The sequence below is a fragment of the Equus przewalskii genome, chromosome 13 (genome assembly GCF_037783145.1).
Source record: "Equus przewalskii isolate Varuska chromosome 13, EquPr2, whole genome shotgun sequence".
In the NCBI taxonomy this organism is placed as follows: domain Eukaryota; kingdom Metazoa; phylum Chordata; class Mammalia; order Perissodactyla; family Equidae; genus Equus; species Equus przewalskii.
Window position 1 is genome coordinate 60,647,039 of NC_091843.1, and position 23,975 is coordinate 60,671,013.

Below are 23,975 nucleotides of genomic sequence, written 5' to 3' on the forward strand. Positions count from 1 at the left end.
AAAATAGAAGTGTCAACTTATTTTTAATATATAGGTGTTATTTCATGAAAGTCAATGTGAGGTTGCAACAGTATTTCAGGAATTAATACTCATAATTCCTGATATAAAATAAATAGAAATGTCAGGAGTAAGGAGAATATTGTGGGAAGGTGGAGTCTTTCCTCCTATTCCCTCCCCCAAAGCCATTATATTTCTCTGAAAAATTAGGCAAAATGGAAGCCTATGAATGACTGATTTAGAATGGCAAACACCAGATAAGATTATTTTATGTTGCTACCCAGACAATGATTACTCTAAAACCAGTTCCAACCACTAGGCAAAGAAGTTTTAACATAAAATTAACTAATGTATCATACTGAAAGTATCTTCAGTTCCCTAAGAAACTTTTCGTTATTTAAATAATGTACTATATTCTACTTAGTCTTTTGGGTAAAACATCCTTTCTAAAAATGTCCCAGATTACAGATATGCTGAAACATGCTTCTGGTTAATCAGAGAACAGGTCAATCTATATCTTGAAAAAGTCAAAGATAACACAGTATAACTCAGATGGAATGTAGATGAAAATACAGAAACACCTTTCAAAAGCAACTAATACTTCAACAGAAAAGCATCTCAGAGATGAGTTTAGGAACTCATCCTTCAAGTCTAGTAATGAGTATTAATTCATAAACACACTATGCTATTAATACCCAGATAGACCTATACTAAAACTAGAATAGTTCAGTTTTTTATTTTTAAGAGTCTCTAGTGCCGCCAGTTAAGAATTTTCCCATTAAAAGAAAAGTTCTAATGTAGCTTTAAAAGGAAAGGACATTTCAGCTGCTCTCAAATAATAGAATCTGGGGAGGGCCAAGAATATCAAATCCCAGTCAAATCATGTATTCTCTTATTACCTCGAATTCCCTTGGGATAATTTTAAGATGTGAGCCAGCATTTTCAAGAAGTGAAAGTCTCAAGCTTCCTGACTTTGTACCTTTATTTTTTCGCTAACCAATATGAAGACATTTCTATACTAGTTTTTCCAGTACATGACAAGATTTGAGCTTAAACCATACAATCCATGAGCAACAAGCACAGTTCTTACACCAATCATCACTGCTAACACTTCGCCATCTCTCTCAAAGAAAAACAGCCAAGCACAAGGCAAGCTCCATCTTGACATTGACAGCCCTCTCATCAGACTCCAGTTTCTCAGACTTGAACCACCTTGGCTCAAGTCGTGGAATCTCAATTCAGTTCTTGAGCTACAAACACTTCTACCAAGCTTAGATTACAATAAAAAATACTGCCAGAATCTGAGTGGTTAGAACTCTGTTTTCCTAGAAATTTCATTTCCAAACAATAAAAAGAAGCCTGTGAGCTTGGTTTCTTCATTTAAAACTTATGTTTAAACAACTGGTAGAGCTACAGATACCTTCTTACGTACATTTTGATTTGGTATAAAAATATGTTGATGACATGATGACCAACAAAAAAATGATCTAAAGCCTTGAATCCCAATACACTAATAGATAATTATTCCCAGAAAGAACTGTTTCTGATAACAATAGTAAAAATAAAAAATGTAGAATGAGGCAAATCTATGTCAACACCAACAACAAAACGTCTAACGTATAAAACTGATCTGATAAGGCCAACTCATTCAGGTATTTGGGAATATCTTTTGAACTCATTTATTCTGAAGAGCCCCCCAAGAATGCAATCTCAACAAACTTAATTGTATAAGAACGAGATGATGCTGAGATGAAACCTAAAACTTTTCAAGCCTCATTGCATGAAACTAAAATCTCAAATGAGCAGTTGTTCAAATGCTGAGCAAATTCTAAGCTTTATTGAATTACTGTTTAATTTATTTTTACTTGTAGTAGTATTTAGTGTATTAGGAAGCCCTCTGGCATCAAATTTTCAAATATTAGATGAAAGAAGTATTTTGGGAAAATATATACCAAGACACCACATTTTCACATAGAATGTGAACTGTGTTTTATGTATATTTAGTGTGTGAAGTTTAATATTCTCTTCAACCAATAATTAAATGTATTTCAACAAATCTTTATTGAATTCTCACTATGTTGAATATAATACCACAAGCATGGTGGGGGAAATAAATGAAAGAAATAGTTCCTACCCTCAAGGAGTTTACAATCTAGCAGGACTAACTTCAAATAATCATACTGGCAGAAATAAGCCAATACCAATTCCCAGCCATACGAGTGAACCATATTGGAAGTGATTTAGATGAAAATTTGGGGCCAATATGATAATGCGATGAGACTGTGGGCATCTTGGGAGGAGGGTGGAACATTTTGGACGTGGAAGGTATGTGAATTGTGGTAGCCAGCAGGTGAACTATGGTAGACAGTCTCCAGAGATGACTGCCTTCATTCCCTTTGCTTCCCGCACATGCTCCTCACATCAAGCAACAGAGAATAATCCCTCTCCCCTTGAATCTTGGCTGACCTTAGTGACTTGCCTGATTAACAGAATGTAGTGGAAATGACCTTCTAGAACTTCTGAGGCTATGTCCTAAGAAGTCCTGCTGTTTCCACCCAGGTAACTTTCTCAGAGTTCTGCTTTGGATAGATTCCTCTGATAACTACATGAATAAATTAGGGGCACAGTGAAATTGAAGATAAAAGGGCAAGAAGCCATTGCAGTAGTTCAAGCAAAACATAAAGGATGGCTCAAAACCAGAAAGTAATAGGAAAAGAGGAGATGATTGATGTTAGAGATGAGAAAGGCAAAATCCAAAAGACTCCACTTGATGAAACTTAAGGAATAAGAAAAGGCAGAAGTCAAAGTGGTTCTGGGGTTTCAGCACCTAGACAACTAAAAAGAGAATGATGCTATTAATCAAGACTGGGATCCAAAAGAAAAGCACCTATAGAGAAAACCAGAGGAAATTACTTTAGTGGTGTTGGGAGGCCACCCACAGAGAACCATTCAACAAGTACATGGCAATGGGGGTATCAAGTGTCTTTTCTGGAATTAAGTACTTTTTATATCCAGCTGATATTCTGAAGTCACCCAAGCCCAGAAGACACTGACTTTCTTTGTGTCTCCACAGTTAATGGTTTCTTTTCAAATTAATCCCTTCTTTTTCCAGCCAAAAGAGATGTAGGACTCCTTACCAATAAACACCTTGCTAAAAATTATAAGCACTGAAGGGTAAATTTGCAATAGCCGTTTGAATAAATTACTCTCAAACTAAAAACGTTTCTACTTGAAAGATTAAATTTTCAGAATTATAGAAGCTATCTCAATGTAATTTTGATAATATACTTGGCATTCAGAATTCTCCACCTTATAAACAAGTTCCTTTACACCTTGTCAAACCACGTGGCTTCCTGGCCTGTGCTATGGCAACATTTATGCCCACTCTGCACAGACGGAACACTGAAAGAAGACTGAAATCTCTGCTTGTCTGCCTTTCACTTTGCAGCCTGGGTGTCCTAAAAGCTCCTCATCCTCTAAGTCTCTGCATTAACTTTCTTTACAATCACTTTCCTTAGGCAATTATGAACGCAGAGAGAAACAGAAACATCGTTTAAGGATTATTTAAGGCTAGAAAATTTATGACTTGTTCAGGGTACCCTAACTTTTAACTCTTAAGTGTACCCGCTTCTGTATAAAGACTATGAATGCATACACTACACAGCTCGCATAACCTTGTGAACTAAATTAGGAACATCGACATGTACTACTTCACTGTCAGCAGATTACAGACTACTTTTTAAATACTCACAAACTAAACTGTTAGGTTCTAACAATAATTAACATTATTAACAGCATGATCAAATTCATTTACATTTACTATTTAAATTGTATAGGTTTAGATCAGTGTTTCTCAACCTTTTTTACATTAGAAACTCCTTAAAGACTCCTTTTAGACATTTTTTCCTCATCATTCCTCCACAGAATTTTAATACTACACATGAAATGTATGTCTGTTATGTACTAGTATGTATCTGTGTTTTATATATTAAAAAGAGTAAGTTTTTTTGACCCGCCCCAAGAACCAATTTTTACCCTCCTGGGGAGGATATCTCCCACACTGAGAATGCATGTTTTATTTAAATTAATAATTTGTTGCTCAAATAAGAATTACCCTTATAACTAATCAAAATAATGCTAAGCCTTAGAGTATCATAGAAGACCCATGAAGAACACGAGAAAGAATCTCAGCCACATCTCCGAAACTTTCAATTTAAAGTAAAGACAGCTCAGTATCTGCTAAATAAAACTATCAATGAATTCTTCCATTTTAAAGGCCACCATCATTCCTCCATCCTCCCCTGGTTTTACTGAGAGATCAGTAACTCAGATAATTTGTAACTAACAGATAAAATATAGATCTTAAAACCAAAAATATAAGTAGTTCTATTCATGAGGCTCTAAAGTACAAAACGGATCGTAAAGGTAAAAATAAGAATCTGATAATCATATGTATTCCCAATTCACCTAACTGTGGAAATGGTAGCACTGATATTTGGTAAAAAGGAACTGTGAAGAAATAATATTAAGATGAAAAACACTATGTAAATACAAACTGTTAAAAGGAAATATCAAAAAGCGATCATTTTACTAATAGCCTATTTAAAATAGACTATTTATGTTTATCTATAATTAAAATGACTTAATTTAAAGCTCAAAATATATTTCTCCTTAATGAATACAACTATATCTCCTAACTTTCTTCCTCCAGTATAAGGAAGGCTAAATTATCACTTACTGCTGACTAAGGTAAGGACAGTAGGAGGAAGAGAAACCACAGGGCACATCTCTTCCTCTGACCCATCATGGCCCCATCCCCTCTGCACCTCACCCACCCTAAGATGCACCCACAGGAAGACTATTTTGGGGTAGGCATGGGACATGAATTACTTGTAGCAAGCATAAGCCATTCATACAGTCAGCAAAAACAAAGATCTTCCCCCCACCAAAATAGAAAAAGGTAAAAAAAAGTTAAAAGATAAGAGGATTATGCCTAAGCCAAACAGATTTACTAACACCACAGTCTACGAGGGACATGATATTTAAGAAAAAGCCAAATAACCCTGCAGTCTATCTTGGACATGATATTTAAGAAACAGCCATATAACCCCACATGCATTGAAACGTCACTTATTTTAAGACAAAGAAAACATTTGGTGATTGCAGTATCATTATTCTTTCATCCTAATTACGGCTTGGCAATATGAAAGCCTTTGACTTCAGCAAGACTTTAAAAACTTTCTTTTCAAGTTAATCCCTTCTTTTTTGGCCAAAAGAAAGAGACGTAGAATTTCTTTACTATTACTTTAGTGATACTTTACTATTGCTAAAAAAATACTTTTCTTGTTCTAAAGTATGAGCTGTATACGTTTTAAGTCTCTACTTACTGAAGAAATTTAGTCAGCTAAGGCTTGAAATCTTAACTTTACTAGCAACTGTACATTTTCTGTAATACTTTAATTCCACTTATTTTAAAATAATTTTAATAAAATACACCTAGTTAAAACCACAAATTACTCCTTACAATTATTCTTTTATCCTGCAATTTGGAAGAGATGATAAGAAATTTCTCAATTTAGACAGTAAAAAGTTATATTAAAAAAATACACTGCGTATCTGGGAGTACACTGGATACTAACTGACTGATATTTGATCGTTAAAAACAGGTAACTTGGTTAAATAATTGCCAATAAAAACATAAAACATTTCTTTGCAAATCTGAGACAGCCACCAATTAAATGTCCCATTTTTAGGTTAACTGAACACTTTTCTCATTTACCTTAACATAAATCAATAGTGCTAAAATGAGGCAGGTCAACCAGCACAATGACAGCTATCTAGTAAATAATTTACAGTAAAAGCACTTATCTTCTGACAATAATTAAGTTCCCTTCTTCATTTAAAAATTTAGGATCAGGGATTAATGAAAGCAAGTAAACAAAAAGTTAATCAAGAAAAAATGTACTCTGAAAGTAATCAATATTATAAATATAAGGCAATTTTTTATCATAAAGTTACATATTTACCATCTCACATCAAATATCTGTAAGTAATACTGTTATAATAGTTTATTCGGCCATCAGTGCACCAAGGCCTGTGTTAGCTATTAGCACTGAACATGACACACTCATGAGAGAAAATTCATTTCTTCAGAAAAATGTTTTAAATTAATAAATTGATTAAATGAAATACTGCCTCAAAATATATGCTGGTTACAGAATAAAATCATAAAAATCAAAAAAGTCAAGGCAGAAAAGTGGTAAAAGTTTATGAGAAATCATGTATTTACCTTGGCTCCGCACTCAGCTTTATTACACTTTTTCGTGGCAAAGAACTTTGTGATTTTTGTGTTAAATCCTATAAAAAATAACAAAAATTATTAATTTACTTTTAAAACTAGTTTCAAAATTATTTACGTAATAATACCTTGCAAAAATCATGAAAAGGGCACCACAGGAAAAAAAATCCTTTTTCCAGCTATATAAAGTCCATCAAAGTTCAAAATAGATAATTCTTGTGTGTGTGCATGTGTATACATGTATTTACACTCCAAGTGCAGATACGCTACAGGGACTAGAGTCCATAATGGGTAGTTCCTCTTATGAACCAAATAAATCAGGGTTCTAGAAATAATTCTGCAAAAAGTTTTACTACTTTACTTTTATATGATGTTTCATATCCTTAAGAAATGTATGTCCATTTATTGTATTTTTTACTCTAATATGAAAACGTCTAATCATAGTCTGATTATAAGCAGCAGTCTATAGAAATATTGAAGCTGTATCTCTGACTCCAGATGTGTAAATTCAAATTACATGTAAAATTTCAAAGCCTATCATTCACAATAGATTCCAATGATAAGTAAATTACAATTTTAAAATATCTGAGTTGCCAAGTGGAAGTGTGAAGAGGATGGTAATCAACCATTTTTTTCAACTGTTCTTTCTTGCTGCAGAACAGCGTGTTCTTCCTTACAGAGCAGTCTGCTCTACTACCTCATCTGATCCTATTAGCGACATAAGCCATGGAGATATTATCGTCCCATTTTACAGATAAATGAATGAGGGCTCAGAGATGTGAAGCCACTGTTTCAAGGCGCACACAATCAGGTGCAGAGGTTGAGCTAACAGCTAATCTCCTAACTCCTCCATCACTGCCCTACTGTTACACGTATCTCAGCACCGCCCACAGCATGGACTCATCCTGAAAACAGAAAGCAATTTAGGATCATTCAAACTGAAGGTTAGCAAGAATACATTAAGAATTTACAGAAGTTTAAATATCAAGGGGCTTCTCATTAAAGCCAAGCAAAATAACTAAGTATAATGTCCAGTTACCTTACAATATCATCTAAATAGTGTTCTAAAAGCTTCTACATTCCACATACCCTGAAATAAATTCAGTGTTTTATTTTTCATGCTTAGATTTAGTCAGAACAAAAGACACACTATAAATCAAACAGATACACTTAAGAGGAAAGAAGAACACACAGGTAATTTATATAAACGGATACAAATTCTTTCAAATAATATAAAAAGAAATAACTATATTTCAATGTTTCTGTTCATTAAGCTTATCATCCCCTTTTCCAATCCAAGAACAAAAGAATCACATTTTTATGATGAATATAGAAGATATCAACTAACCATTTCTAGGACGGTATCAGTAGAGTCATATGAGTATTTGTCCTTCAAGATAAGTAGTAGTGCAGAATTCCCAATTATCTTCCTCAAATTAATGAATGAATGAAAGAGTCTGTGAAAAACAAAAATTTTACTAGACTGAGAAGTAATTCAAACATCTGTACACAATATTCTTAGTTTCTGTAATAATGCTGAAACCACCATTACCTTCGTCCTGTATTCTAAGTGAAACCTATAATGAATCTATAATGAATTGACTTTTTTTTTTTTGCCCATAACTATGTACTTAGAAAAAAGTGGTTTATCAGAAGATATCATTGATAAAGATTCATTTAAAACAGAAAACTTTCTGGACACACCTGAAACACATACACTTATTCAAACTATTTATACTTTCTCTGAATATTATTCCAAATACTAAGAATGTCCAGCATAATCACTTTGTTAGCTTTAAGGCATTCCACCAAAAAGTAAAGATTTGATACTTTACTTTAGAAAAGTCTTTAACAAGCATTGAAACAACAACAGAAGACATGAGATCAGCTTGTTCACAAGAAAATTCAATCAGTATAAACACTTCAAAGAATTCAAATTCCCAAGAATTCAAACAGCTATTTCATTGAATTTAATTTCATTTTCTTGTTGAAGAGAGTAAGAAAAACGAAAGTTTTTCACAGGTCTGGATAAGGAAATCGTCTGTCCTTGCTACTTTTCTTGGTCATCGAAACTGTTAACTGTATTCAAATTGTATTTTTATGTCTGAGGAACCAAAGGGATGTTTATGAATCAAGTGATTCAAGATCAATTCGTGGATATAATCTTGGTACATTATCAGCTATTGCTGAAGTACTACGCATGCGAAAAGAATTTGCTTAAAGTTTTCTTCAAGCTCAATCTTGTTTCTTTAAAGCTTTATAGAGCAGGAAGGCATCCCTAAGTAAACTCATATTGGAGAAATTTGTAGACAAACATTGCTAACCATGTTTTCAATTAACCACCAGACTGAAACTACTATGTTTACAGAGTGACTATATTATTTTGCCCAACACAGAAAGCAATTTTGGATTTGTGCATTAAAAACATTTTGGTTGGCATGCAACAACAAAAAATTAGTAAAAGAATTAGAAATCACTTGTTTTTGCAGAGCATAATCTTCAAAGATGTATATGATCATGATCAATAAATTATTAATTAAATAAACTGACATAGTAAATCTATAAACATAGTGTTAAAATCTTATGAACTTGAATTCAGGTCATCCTCCAGCTAAATTTCTCAGTCTATTCAAATGTTTCCCTAGATAATAACTAGTGTTCTCATCAGACTAAAAGACCATAGGAATGAATACAATCCAGTTATGGAAACAAATCCCTCAATCTAAGTTTATTTTTATTATCTACATTGCTATCTGTATTAGGTCTTCTGAACCTACAGAATAAAAGTCATGCTCTCCAACAGCTAAAACCTTATATGTATTATAGCGTATTAAAGAGTCCTAATTAAACTGAGCGAATGCACGAATCAATGTTCACACCCCAAAGGCACACATGCAGTCTACTAATGAGATGAACACGAAAGACTAGCACAGCATTCCCCAAAAGCTATCTCAAGATATAGAAAGCTGTTTTGTTTAAAACTAAACTAAACACAGTAAGTGCGTTTGGGAAATACTGGGTAAAACAAAATTTTAAATGTTTCAACATTTCATCAATGTGAGATTTCTCAGAGCCTCTAATTTCCTAACATGTCCTTATCCTGTTATTATGGAACAGTTCAGGGAAGATCACTTAGGAATCAGAATCTTCTAGTTTGTTATCATTGCTGCTGTTTCAAGATGTCATTACGTTTGTCATTCAATAGTTGGATCTACATGTTGGGACCCTCACACTCACCCTTTGTTAATTTTTCTCCTACCTACCTTAATTAAAAGTTAATTAGAACTGGCAAAATTCTAAATCTTTCTGTAACTGATCTTATTCTCATCCACACAGCCCCGTTATCCACTTTTAAGCTGAATATCCATTACAAACACTGTCCCAGTCTAATTCATTTTTTTCTGCTATGATTAGAATTTCCAAATATGGCATGATGCATTCCCACTCTTCAGTTTATAATTACACAAACATTCAATCTACTGTTGAGAGCATGACTCTAAGAGTCACCCTTAGATGGAAAGAGAAAGCTAGAAGGGCCTGGAGTGCTGATGGCATTGTGAAGCTGTCATATCTGAACCAGTGGCCTGCAGACTTCTTCCATATGGCATAAAAATAAGCAGGATAGGATTTATCCTGTTTTGGGTCACTGTTACTAGCAACCAAATGCAACCCCTAATTCATACACTTGTACACAGGAACATTTATGCCAACATCTGAATAAACAGTAGTCAATAGTCCAAGAAAAGAGAACACCCAATGCTAACTGCCTCTGTTTATAATTCTCTAACTTGCGTCTTGAAATTTCCTACTTAAAATGTCTATGCTAATGACTTGATAATTGTTTATTACTTTTCAATGAAGTGTGAAGTGCTCACAAAGCAAATTTACAAATGTCCAGTACAATTTGAGAATTATTGTCTTTTTTCTCTAAGATGCAATTTTGTACAGGGATGTTTTTACAAGCTAAAAGGAATACAAACATCTGTAGAAATTAATGACAGGCCTTCTGGAAAGATTATGAGACAGAAAACGTTCTGTAGCAAAAATTCAATGACCTGTATCCAAATCTCCTTCAATATGGCAGCCAGAGAGGGAGAGCAAGTAGGTAGTGTAGGAGAATGACTTTTGTATTTTCTCTTAGGAGCTCTGCTCTGCTCTGATTCTAAGCAGCCTCACTTTAAACTCTCAATAAACTAAGAAGACAGGAGCAAGTGAGAAGAAAAAATGGAGCTATTACTTTCAAAAATGCTTTCTGTGGGAGAAATACCAACATCATTATCATTCAATGAGTGTTTTCCACTTTAAGTCCAGCTCAATTTCAACAGATGGATGTCAAATACATTTGCCACAAGAATATTTGGAAGATATTCAAGATACTACCTTGAATATATTTTTTAAGGACTCAGGTCAGTTAACGAAACCTCAAGAATATTTTTTCCCTAATTTCTAGAAAGGCAGTCAAAATATTGTAACTAAAAATTTAATTAACACTTATTACAACTGGTAATATCAGTTGCGAATCAATTTTTTAATGTTGACTTTACGTGCTGTGTACACTTTCAGAAGAAAATATTTATAAAAAGAGATTCATTTTTAAATCTATAAGAAAACCACAGCATATTTTTAATAATTCTAAAATACTATCAAAGCACACCATTGTTCTTAGGGAGAAAAATATGGAAGAAACAATAATCTAAACTATAGTAAAAGAACAGTCAAAACTCCTTCCCCACTGTAGGAATCTTCTTTGCACTGATCCTAATGAATGGTAATCTGAACTCTGGCATGACATGGAAGTCCCACTATGGCAAAGTGTAAGCTTCTCCATTATGGGGAAGCACTATTTTCAAAGTCCTCTGCTATTCTGAGCCAAAACCTGTACTCATTGTTCCCAATTCTGCAATCCGAAAATAACTGAGCTTCTGCCCTTTCATTCATCTGACAAGTCTTCAAAGAGCTGAAGATGGCTTTGATATCATACGCAGGCCATCTCTTCTCATCCTAATTTCTCATATTATCCATGTATGACAACGTTCCTAGGTTCTACTTCCTGGCTCTGCTTCTACACTAATACTTTTTTGTCAATGTCCCTCTAAAAAAAAAAAAAGAGGTATCCAAGAACAACTGGCTATGAAATAAGATGAAATTAAACTGCTATACAATGAAGTAGGGCTCTTTAGCTCCCTGGATTATAACCATGATTTATTTGATACCAAATCCTTAGTCAAGAAGGCAATCCCAATTACCACACTGTACTTAAGAGAAAATAGGATCAGTTCTATAATAATGTTTTACTACTCCACTTGCAGAAATGCACTGCAATAAAAAGTTGAGACAGCTAGTACTTTGTCAACAGATTTCTTGAAAAACGCTTTGAACATTGGTGGTGTTTTTCTACAGCAAAATTTATGAGAGATATCATTACTAATGTGGTCTGATATACATTAACAACTTCATCAAAAGATACAAGCTTACAACTTGAAATTTAAAAAGATGTTGTTTTAAGATCACTTTTCAATAATTATATTACCTGGTACCATAATCCACAACCACCCAATCCTTTGCGGTTCCTGTGATAGCATCATGATGTTGAAACAGTCCCAAATTCCTTCTGGCTTCTGTCAGCGCCATATAATAGGATGATGAAAGAAATTTACTTATCTTGTATTTCTGAGCTTGTTGCAGGGCGAAATAGTAAAGAATTTCAGCAGCCCTAATTGCATAAAACAGTTATTAATTTTTATTTCAAGATATTTTCGTTTACTATTTAAAATATTGACATTGATACATTTTCAAATTTGGTTTTTAAAAAAATCCACAATTTCAGTACAAACAATTTATAAGAAAGATATTGATAACAAACATTTCTATAAAACTACCACGGTATCCATCTAATATATCTAAATTCTTCATCATCAAAGAACATCACATCTATGCTGATATAAGGGGCCCTTGTTCGAGATGGTCCTAGAAGGAAGCCAGTACCTACTGGCAAGCAAGATGGGTTTACTTATGTATAACCCAGTGAAAAAATACCTCAACACAGTAGTAAGAACTAGACAAATGTTTCTGTCCTTTCTTCTCTCCAAAAGCAGTGCAGACATATACCATGGACATCACCAGAAAGCCATTTACTCTCATACATGTACTTTTAAGAGGAGAGGTGGCAGAAAATGCATGGTCACATGAGTAGACTAAATGTAAAGGAGAAGCAAAAAATGATGGCCCCCTGGCTGAGTGACAAGGGTTAGTCTAGGTACTGAATGATAACAGACAATTATAGAGAATTTAACAACATAAACTGAAAGATGATAAAACATATGCTGTCTTTTCTCATTTATTTTAAAGCAAAGAAAAAACACTTTAGTCTAAGAATAGCTTTTGAGCAAGAATAAAGGGGTTTATGATTTTCACCTTTTTTCATCAGAGGATATGGTTCAAGATAGGTTTCTAAAAAAGCTCTTTAAAAAAAGACAAGGCTTGACGGAATAAAAAATAAAAGAAGGTTCTTTATGCCAAACATGTTAAGGACAACAGGGAGAAAATCAAAGCAGCTTGAAAATGTATCAAGATATCAGGAAAAAGGAGAAATTCAAAGTGTATTTATAAGAAAAAAAAAGAATTCCTTAAATTGCTGAAATAATTAAATACTAAATAATCTCCACCTTTAAATTCTAACCCTTCCGAAATTCATGGCATGAGAACTGCTAAATTTGAATTAAGGAAATTGTGTGTATTTGTTCACATACATCCATAGCAAATATCCTAGTTTTAAAAAGAGTGCTCATACACCTAAATACCTCAAAATGTAGAAAAGTGAATTTTAAGAATATTTTCTTCTTTATACTTTTCTATTTTACCCATATTTTTTACAAATGGGCATTAGGATGAAATATCACTATTCTGAGACAATAAACTTATGTTCAAATAAATTGATTACATTTTGAAATTGATAATTATTATATGGTGTTTTGTTGGTTTATTTTAAAGCAGTCGAATTTTCAAAATTTATTACCAGCAATAACTATTTCACCTTAAATAAGTTGAATAAAGTAACATTGAACCAACATTCAGCTCTGCCACTAAAAAATACCTGACCCTTAAAAGTCATGCAGGGGTCCAAAAGAATCTCTACAGTATTTAGTACTTGCTCTGTTTTTATTAGTGACACTTTAGAATAACGTAATAGATAATTAATTAACATTCTATTAGGTAAGAATGCATAAAACTCTATAATATATAAATACCATTTTATTATAAATACAATACTATGTGTTTATTTGGCATATTTGTGAATATCCCCCAAAAAAACCAGTCAAAGGTTAGGCTTTTGAAAAGATGATAACAGCACAACAGTAAAAATAAGAACACATCCTACTATATCAAAGCCCAACTCTTGAAGAAATTCATGATTTTTATCAAAAGGATTTCTGAAATGTACTCAATTTCCACTGGTACACAGAAAAGGGTAAGTACAACTTTTTCTTTTTTCGGTTAGGAAGATTGTTGCTAACATCTGTTGGCAATCTTTCTCTTTTTGCTTAAGGAAGATTGTCACTGAGCTAACATCTGTGCCAATCTTCCTCTGTTTTGTATGTGGGACACTGCCACAGCGTGGATTGATGAGCAGTGTCTAAGTCCGCGTCTGGGATCCGAACCCACAAACTCCGAGATGCCAAAGCGGAGCACATGAACTTAATCACTACGCCACCAGGCCAGCCCCACAACTTATTTTTAATACTGAGATTCACCATGAAAAGTAATCATCATGAAAATTAATCATCAAGAATTCATGATTTGAACTGAATTGAAAATAAATTCATAATGAAAAGAAATTACTCTCCCAGGCTACACACACTTGGAAAAGGCCTCAGGAGTCCCTAAAACAAAAAGCAATCACACTCTGTTACTTAGAACTGTACTCTCCACCGTGATAGCTGCTAGCCACACATGGCTATTTACAGTTAAATTAATTAAAATTAAATGAAATTAAGAGTTCAGTTCCTTAGTCGCACTCGTCACATTTCAAGGTCTCAATATTACATGCGGCCAGTGGCTATCATATAACACAGTGTAGAAATAGAAATAGAATATTTCTATCACTGCAGAAAGTTCTATTGGACAGTGATTGAAAGCTCTACTGGATAATGCCAGTTTAGCCTGATTTTATGTCTTCTATTGACTTTTCTGTCTTATCCATGTCAGTTTACTTTTTTAACCAAGCACTCTGCCCCCATCAGTTCTCAGCTCTTTCAAATTTTATTCTTTAAGTAGAAAAGCATGCCTATAAAAATGTGTTTCAAATAAATAAATAAGAACTGAGATGGAGCCTCTAAAGTTCTCCCACATTAGTTTAGCTTTAGAGCATGTACTTTGAGGCCCACGCTTTGGCTGCTGAGAGGCCCTCTTTGCTCCTTTTGACCCTTGCCCCTGTTTCCAACAATTCAGCTTGCTTGAATAACAACCTGCAGACACACAGGACGATGTCACTGAATAATATCATGAGGTGCAAATAATACACGTGTTAATTAGAAAAATAGAAAACACAGAATACAACTCCCAGAAAATCTAATTACATAATTGCCTTTCCTTCCAGAACAAAAACCCACGTAATAATTTTATTATGCTTTGGAGACATATTTCTGATTGCATTAAGATTTCACAATCACATTAAGCACATCCTAATACTGCATAAATGTTGTAGATTATGCAGAACTCTACAAAAACGCTATGATAACATAAAAAAAGTGCATAAATAAACATAGCTATCTAAAGATAAATGTACCTTAAGTAAGATTCCAATATCCTATCCATTCGTTTGTAAAAGGGTCTTGATGTAAAGTAGCCACTCCAGTAATGATCATCTCGGTCGGCATAGGTGAAAAAATCTCCACTCAGAACAGGGAACATTGATTGGCTATTCTGACGGGTTGCATCTTCTTTATCCACTGCATCAAAATAATCTGATAATGTCCCAAACTGTATCTGGTAAAAAAAAAAAAAAAAAAAAAAAGTTACATTTGAATTATTTATCTCTACCTTAAAATTTCTCCTAGCACCGAAAGGAAAATTTACTAATAAATATTTAAGATGCTGCCTCCAAGTTAAGATGAATATATAGCTTAGATTTTACAAAACTCAAAAGCAGGGGAAAAAATACTCAGTGACTCTTTCTTGACTTGCATCAAGTACCAAATTAAACTAAGAGAAAACGTGTACATTTAAGCTCTTCTTAGAAGAAGAGCTATTTAAATCTACAGATTTGTGGATCTGAAAACTCCTACACATCTCTAGAATTTCAAAGAGGGCAAGGATCAGGGCATGGAATAATACAGACTTGAATGAAGGACAGAGGAAGCAGCAATAATCAAAGACATTTTGAGCAAAATGTTCTAGAAATCTGGAAGAACAGTTTTGTTAGTCATTAAGTATTTTCATGTATCATATGCACATACCCTCCCTTGGCCTCTCCTTCCCTCTAGTTTAAGTTCTTACAAGAGAGAAAGGAGAGACTTTAAGAATAGCAGGTCATTAAAAAAAAATGGACTTTCTCTACCAGCAGGTAACACTGAATAGAAGAAAAACACAAAGAGAGACAAGAATTGCAAGGTTGACTGCTCAAATGAAAGGTCTTTCTGACTAATGATTTAAATTCCCAGTACATAAATCCACCTTTATGAGCCTAAACTAGTCTATAAATCAAAAGAAGAAAGAAACATTATACCAGACCCTGTAAACAGATATTAAAAGGCAGCGTTGTTAGATAGAAACAGATAATTCAATAGGGAATGTGTTCCCTTTAATAGTAAGACACTAATTTTGTATTTTCCTACCTTATATATACATACGTAAACATACACATTCACACACACAAAGATATTGAAGGCCATTTGGATTCAACATGTCAGAAAAATAACTAAAAGCAGTTAAAAACAGTTAGCAGCACTCTAGCAGAGTGTTTAAGAGCAGCCAGAACCTGGATCCAGATGGCATGGGTTTGACTTCTCTCTCTACCACCTACTAACTTGTGGTTTTGAGCATACTATATAATGTCTATGTGTCTTTCTGTGTTATAGCCAATAAGGTTCTAAGTAAAATGCTTAGAAACACAACCGGTAAATAATGGGGTAAGTTTTAACTATTATTTCTCCATTGCAAAGGTAAAAAAAATTTCAACTGGAAACAACAATGGTATTAGCAAGACAAATATGCTATTATAATCTAATTAAGATACGATAAATTTTGTAACAGCAAAATAGATGATTATTTCTAAATCCTGTTTACACTAAAGAAAAGCAATTTTCAACTATATTATCTACTCTTATGCTGGCTTCACTAAATACATGTGTCTTGGGCAAGTTAATCTATGTGTGCCTCAGCTTCCTCATCTATAATGGGAATAATTATAGTACCTACCAGAAAATGTTCAGAGAATTAAACAAAGTAAAGCACTTTAAAAAGTTAAAGCAAATAATAAGCACTCATACATTTTAGCTAACATTGTATTATTATTCATTTATTGCATTACAAAGAAGCAGAATATAAGCATATGTGTAACCATACAAGAAATGAGGGTCACAAATATAAGGAAAAATGGCATTAACTTCAGACCCAATAGGTACGGATGGGCTCAGGGAAGTATACATAGTATAGTGGCAAAATAGTGAACGATCTAAATATTTTTTAGTCTCACTTTGCTGATCTATATAAGAGATTTCTATTAGATAAAAAAATCCCTTTCAGTTTCAGATTTTAGGGAACTATGGCATGCTACAGAGTTGATATTAACAATCAGTATACCCTTTAAATATATTTCAATTAATTTTTGGTATTAACCAGGATGAAAATACTTCCTTCTTGGCAACTTCCCAGAGCAAAGTTTATGTAAGAAGCCTAGTGGGCTTTCTCACAAACTTAATTCAATCTTAAAGGATTCAAATATAATCCTGTATCTATGTTAGAGTAGTTTCAAAAGAAATTATTTCAAGTAAATTCTTTGTCATGGAGTCTCTTGGTAGTTCAAATAAACTAAATATTTGGGATACCTAAAAAAAGAAACCCCAAAATTTAAATGGTTTTTACATTAAAAGGCAACTAATTAAATCTTAAACATAACAATCTTAAAGATAATCTTAAACTCCTCTATCAGGACAACACATAGGAAAAATTACACAAATTGTTAAATCAGTGGTGATCAATGGCAAACTGGCTGTCTTGGCTAATCCAATGTGAAGTTTTTAGCCATCTAAACTCAATTACTCACTTTCATTAAAAGAAAATAATAATAAACTTATGCTTACAGCTTAGACAAAGTAACTTTAAACATCCCAGAGAATATATATAATTAGATAAACTATACAGAGAAAAAAAAATTTGAAGATATCTGAGGGCAATCAAAGCAGCCAGGACTTGAGGGACAAACATTCTAGAAAGAAAGGAAATGCATCAAGGTTATGGGATACAAGGTTAAAAAACAAATGTCAATTGTACTTTTATATACAGAATATATCATGTTCATGGATTAAATGGCCTAATATTTGAAAAGAAATTAATTGTACTCAAATTGATCCATGGATTCAATGCAATCCCCCAAAAAAATCTCAGCTTTTGGTGGTGGGGGCAGGCAGGGTGTGTGTAGAAATTTACCAGTTGATCCTAAGCAAATGCAGAACTACAAAGAATTAAGAATAACCAATGTAATCTTGAGAAGCAGAACAAAATTAGAGGACTTATACTATCAAATATTAAGTTCTATCATAAAGCTGTAGTAATTAAGACAGCATGAGATTAGTCAAATAGACAAAACTGAATGGAGAGTCTAGACACCGATCCACACAAATACAGTCTCACTCAAAATTAATGACAAAGATGGCACTGCAGTGCAATGGGCAAACTATGGTCTTTTCAATAAAGGCTGCTGGATATCCATATGGGCAAAAATGAATTTTGATCTCTATTGTCACATGATTCACAACCATCAATTCCAAACAGACTGTAGATCTAAATGTTGAGTACAACAATAAAGCTTCTGGAGGGCAGCTTCATAAGAAATGCATTTTCATGACCATGGGGTAAACAAAAACTTCTTCAACAGAACATAACAAGCACTAACCATAAAGGAAAATATTGTTACATTAGATTTAATTAAAATTAAAAATTTCTGTTCATCAAAAGACAGCATTAAGAGAAAACACAGGCTACAAAGTGAAAGACAACATTTGTGTAACTTTTAACGGAAAAAAGACTCAGTCTAAAATAAATAAAAGAACTATTAATGGTAAGACAGACAACTCAATTTAATAAAAACTCATCAAAAGACTTAAACAGGCACTTCACAAAAGAGGATACCCAAATAGCCACAAACTTACAAAGAGGCTCAACCTCATTAACTACCAGGGAAACACAAAATAAAACCATCAAATCTATCACAAAGGATAAAATTTTCTTTTTAAATGATAACACAAAATGTGAGTAAGAAAATGGAGCCCCTGAAATGCTCATACAATGCAACAATTAGTGCATCTATTTTGGAACATTGTTTGGCAATATCCACTAAAGTTGATTATGTGTATATCCAATGACCAAAAATCCTATCCCATTTTAGACCCATATAAACTTATACACATGTATACCAAGACATGCACAAAATGTTCAAAGTAGCTTTATTTCTAATAGACAAAAAAATGGAAACGACCTAAATGTTCACCAAGAATAGAATGGGTAAGTTGTGGTATATTTATCAAATGGATACTCAAGATACACACAGCATTAAAAATGAATGAACCACTGCTACATCCAACATAGATGATTCTCACAAACGTAACATGGAGCAAAAAAAGCCAGACACAAGATAACACACACTTAAGATTTCTTTCTTATAAATTTAAAAACAGTCAATACTAATCATGGTGATAGAAGTGAAAATAGTGGTTACTTTTGCAGGAGTTAGTAACGATTCGGAGGACATCTGAGGGACTCTTCCAGAGTGCTATAAATGTTCTACGTCTTGATCGGGTTGATAGCTACATGGGGGCTCTTAAACTTGATAAAAATCTCTGTACAACTATGATTTGTGCCCTTTTCCTATGTGCGTGATACTTCAATTTTTAAAATTACTTCAAAAAGTTGTTCTAGTGGGCAAACAAGGAAGAAATAGGTAAAATAGTAAAATCAGGATTTAATTCTTCAGAATCAGGCAGTAATGTCTTCTATGGACCTCAAACCGTTCTCCAGGAAGATGTATTTAGAGATAAGACACCCACATATACACGCACGCCCTCCTCTAATCAAGGTTTCATGTATGAGCTTCATCTTTGAGATTATAGAAATGATTTAAACACAGTCCTGATGCTCAGAGCTCACACCGTGGTAGAAATTCAATGGTAACTATCTTAAATAAATGACATTTTATTTATTTATCTATTTGATATTATTCAAGTTTACTTAATAAACTTGAATTCTCATTACATAAAATATGATCCATCATCAGCTTTCTAATTTCCTACACAGTAACATCCCTTCCTTTCTACAGTATTTTCACAGATCTTCTACTGTCTTAAAGGTTACCATGTGAATATAGTAAACATGTTGGATAATTAATTTTCTCATATAGGGTCTAATATATGACTCTTGTGTGAATCTTGACTCATACAAAGTATCTGTTTAAAAAATGCTTGTATGAAATCAGGAAAATTTGAATCTATCTGGATATACGATACTATTGAATTACTGTTAATTTTTTAGATGTGATAATGTTATCAACATTATATTTTTAGGGGCTGGCCCTGTGGCTGAGTGGTTAAGTTCACATGCTCCGCTGCAGGCGGCCCAGTGTTTCGTTGGTTCGAATCCTGGGTGTGGGCATGGCACTGCTCATCAAACCACACTGAGGCAGCGTCCCACATACCACAACTAGAAGGACCCACAACGAAGAATATACAAATATGTACTGGGGGGCTTTGGGGAGAAAAATGAAAAAAAAATAAAATCTAAAAAAAAAAAGATTATATTTTTAAATAGAGTCCTTTATCATTTAGAGATACATACTGGAATGGTTACAGATGAAACTACATGACATCTGAGATTGGCTCCAAAATAATCCTAGGGAGATGGATGAGATGACAGGGGGGTACAGCTGAAGCAAGAGTGACTTTAAGTTGATGAATGTTGAAGCTGAGTCATGGATATGGGGAGAAGCAGGATATTTGTGTTATTCTCAAAACTTTAGGGCACATTTTCTGTTATTCTCAAAACTCTAGGGTACTTTTTAAATTTTCCATGGGGAAAATAAAAAACTACAGGCAAATGATTAATTTTAGAAGTTTTCTCATCTAAGAAAAATGCTAGTACCTTCTCTGGACACAGGACATTTGTTTGCAAAATTCATGACATGTTCATCTGCACCTGCTAGTCACACTACTAAATCACAAGGATGCCATTGTCAGAGAGAAGCAAACTTTCAACGCTGGTAGAAAAACAGGACATCACTGAAAAATGAACATCACAACCTAGTAGGTGCATGTTTCAACGACATAAAAGTAACGCCTCTTTAATCCTTAAGGAGTGGTAAGAAAGGGACAACTTTAGAAATGCAACTAGAGTATAAGATAATTTTCCCCTTAATAAGTTACATTTTTACTTAAGAACTACATATTCTAAGAAATACTGGGATGCAGGACAAAGAAACTAAAGATATTGTGTTTTAGCCTCATTTAAAAATGAAGGCTCAACTTCGAATACAGTATCATAACTAAATATTTTCTCATTACCTTAATATTATATTTAGATTGAGAATTCATATAATCAAAAAGTAGCTGATAATTCTTGAACTGGTAATCCCATTCTGAGTGTTCACGGTAGCGGAAATCATCTCCTAGTGGGACCAGGAGAACTGTAGTACGGAAAAGCTTTGACTTCTTTCGGTACTGATCTAGAAGCAGCCTAGACCTACAGAAGAAAAGGGGAAAATATGAATAGTATTAAGAAAAAGACAATGGGACAACTCATTAAAAAGTGTATTATATTAATAGAAACTATTGCATATTTTACCTGTATTCTAGATTAGCAATTTATTTATAAGGCACATTTTTTTAAACTACTGTACTATTTACATTATCCATTTAAAATACTCCTAAATTCTTATCAAAGGGAAAATTCATAGCTTTCCAATGGATTATCCTTAGAGAAATAAAGTCACATACCAACTGTGGCACATAATTACTGGGGGTATCAATGCCCTCCTAAAAGTCAGCACCAGAGATTAGATCCCAGGTTGCCCATGTTTTAATTTAGCCCAAGAAAACAATACGGATTTCTCATCTAAATCAACTTTGAAGCTTGCTTCGACTTAATACCTCTTTCTCTAATTTAATCTAAAACTGCCTGATTAAACATAAAAAAGTATAATATTTGGAACCAAACCAATTATAGAACCATATTTCCTTTTCTAAAGGAAGAAAATCAACTCATTTAACACCTGCCATCAATAATCTGAGTATTTGTGTCATGGTGTTCTTCTCAATACTGATCAAAAGATAAAGCTTAGGAGGTGAATGACCTATTTTGGTCTTTACCTCTCTTGGCTCTAACCTATGACTCAAAAGGTCAGCTAAACACAATGTGTTCAGATGCTTTTACATTTCATATTCTAGTTTTCTGCAGAAAACCCTTTGGGAAATGCTGAACTGGGGCACCATTTGAGGAAGTTTGAGAATACCCTAAGAGGAAGGGCTTGTGAAAATTAAATAAAACAAGCAGAAGAACCAGAGAAGTTCTCCATGTTTATAAGGCCAAAGCTTAAGAAATCAGTGCTAAATGACCAAAATGCCTTTTACCTAGTCTTCCAACGTTCACTTCAAGGATTATTCAGAAGTAAATTCCAATTCACAACAAAAAACTTATGAAAGAAACTCAAAGAACACCAATGATAGAAAGAGGTATTTTATAGAAACTATGAAAAAACATTTAACTAAATTTAGAATCTCATAAGATCTTTTTAGTCTCTGAAACTGCTTTGCAAATATTAAATAATTAGCAAAAATTTAATAACTTGGTTAGTAAAATATAACCACAATATTCTTACGTAACATATAACAGTTTTCCAAGATTGGCTTTCAGTAGAGTACTGAATTTTTACTAGTAATTTACTAATATTCCACATGTACCAAAAACAATTTTACATTATTACTTAGAACTAAAAAACATACGAGATTAATCACATAGAAAGATAAATAAGACCAAAAGAAATAAGAGGAGAAAAACCAAATGTATAAATCACGGATATACGATATACTATGATTGAGCATCCAACTAGATCCTACAAGCAATGACCATAACAAAGGAAAAAAGGATATGTGATTTAAATGCATCCCAAGGTTTACTACTAAATATACCATATCTTGCACATATATGTGTAAAACACATAAGAGGAAAGAAATCATAAACATTAATTAAATTATAAACATAAACATTTTCTATTCACCTTCTATCCTAACTCCCAAGCTCCTGCTCAGAAATTGTTAACACTGGGAAAGCCAAGGGACCAACCTATGCCACCTGGCCAGTAGTGGATACTCACTAACTATACAGGAAACTAATGAGGAATGAATTGACCAACATCACATCTGAGGACGTGCAACTGCAATTTGCTCCTCACTTATTCTACCAGGTAAAAAATGTCAACTTAACTAAAACAAAACAAAACAAAAATTCCCTGAAACATCAAATCATCTGACATGTAAATCATCATCATACGTAAAATACAGACCAAAAACTGAACTTGACGGAGAATGGTATTTCTTTATTTAAAAAGTAAAGGAAGCTACTGAACTGAAAGTATCAAACACGTTACCTGTATATGACAGTTAAATCTCATTTTCTTTAGGGTTTAAAAAAAAATCAAGTGCCATCAAGCTGGAATGCCTGTGTTTAATCTCATCACAGAGTCAAAAGGAAGGTGATACCTGGATGTGAAGTAACCAGTAGAGTTAAGATTTCAAGACTCGTGAGAAGTTTTTAAAAAATCTATGTTAAGGGGCCACTCCCATGGCCTAGTGCTTAGTTTGGCGCACTCTGCTTTGGCGGCCCAGGTTCAGTTCCCAGGCGCAGACCTACACCACTCATTGGTGGCTATGCTGTGGTAATGATCCACATACAAAATAGAGGAAGACTGGCACAGATGTTAGCTCAGAGAGAATCTTCCTCAAGCAAAAAGAGGAAGATTGGCAACAGATGTTAGCTCACAGCAAATAAATCTTCCTCAGCAAAAAAAACCCCAATAAACTACATTAAGTATTATATAGATTCATTTACTTGTATGCCCCCAGGTACCTGGAAATCACTTTCAGAATCACTGGAACTGACTAAGCACAATGCATGCTCCTTGGGGAGCAATCTTTGAAGGGTTAGAGGACACAACAAAAGGATTACACAAAATGGTTCTTGGGTACTCTCAGTAGCACCCAAAAGTGAAAAGGAGGGGCCTCACAATACCTGTGGATGCACTGGGACTCCTCAACTGAAGCATCTGGCTACCCTTCCAGAAGTTCCCTATCCCTGACCACCTGCCCTGGGAGGAGTAGTGTAAATACCTGATTCAGGGACAAACAGCTGTTTTCCCAAGTAGACAGGTAAGGTTACCTCTTCCCCCTCACCTCTTCATTTTCACTACATCTTTTGCTAC

At 33.8% G+C, this 23,975-nt stretch overlaps 1 protein-coding gene across 2 annotated transcripts in view; it reads right to left on the reverse strand.

Moving 5' to 3' along the window:
- MAN2A1 (mannosidase alpha class 2A member 1) overlaps positions 1-23,975 on the reverse strand; it is a 170,313-nt gene that overhangs the window by 65,955 nt on the left and 80,383 nt on the right. For both annotated transcript variants that reach the window (XR_011525210.1, XM_008521233.2), the window contains exons 8-12: positions 21,064-21,241; positions 15,081-15,280; positions 11,826-12,008; positions 7,644-7,752; positions 6,287-6,354 (exon numbers count right to left, since the gene is read on the reverse strand). Coding sequence is in view for 1 of the 2 variants with exons in the window: in XM_008521233.2 (XP_008519455.2) it covers positions 6,287-6,354; positions 7,644-7,752; positions 11,826-12,008; positions 15,081-15,280; positions 21,064-21,241 (738 nt within the window). In the remaining variant the exon portion in view is untranslated. The remainder of the gene's footprint in view (positions 1-6,286; positions 6,355-7,643; positions 7,753-11,825; positions 12,009-15,080; positions 15,281-21,063; positions 21,242-23,975) is intronic.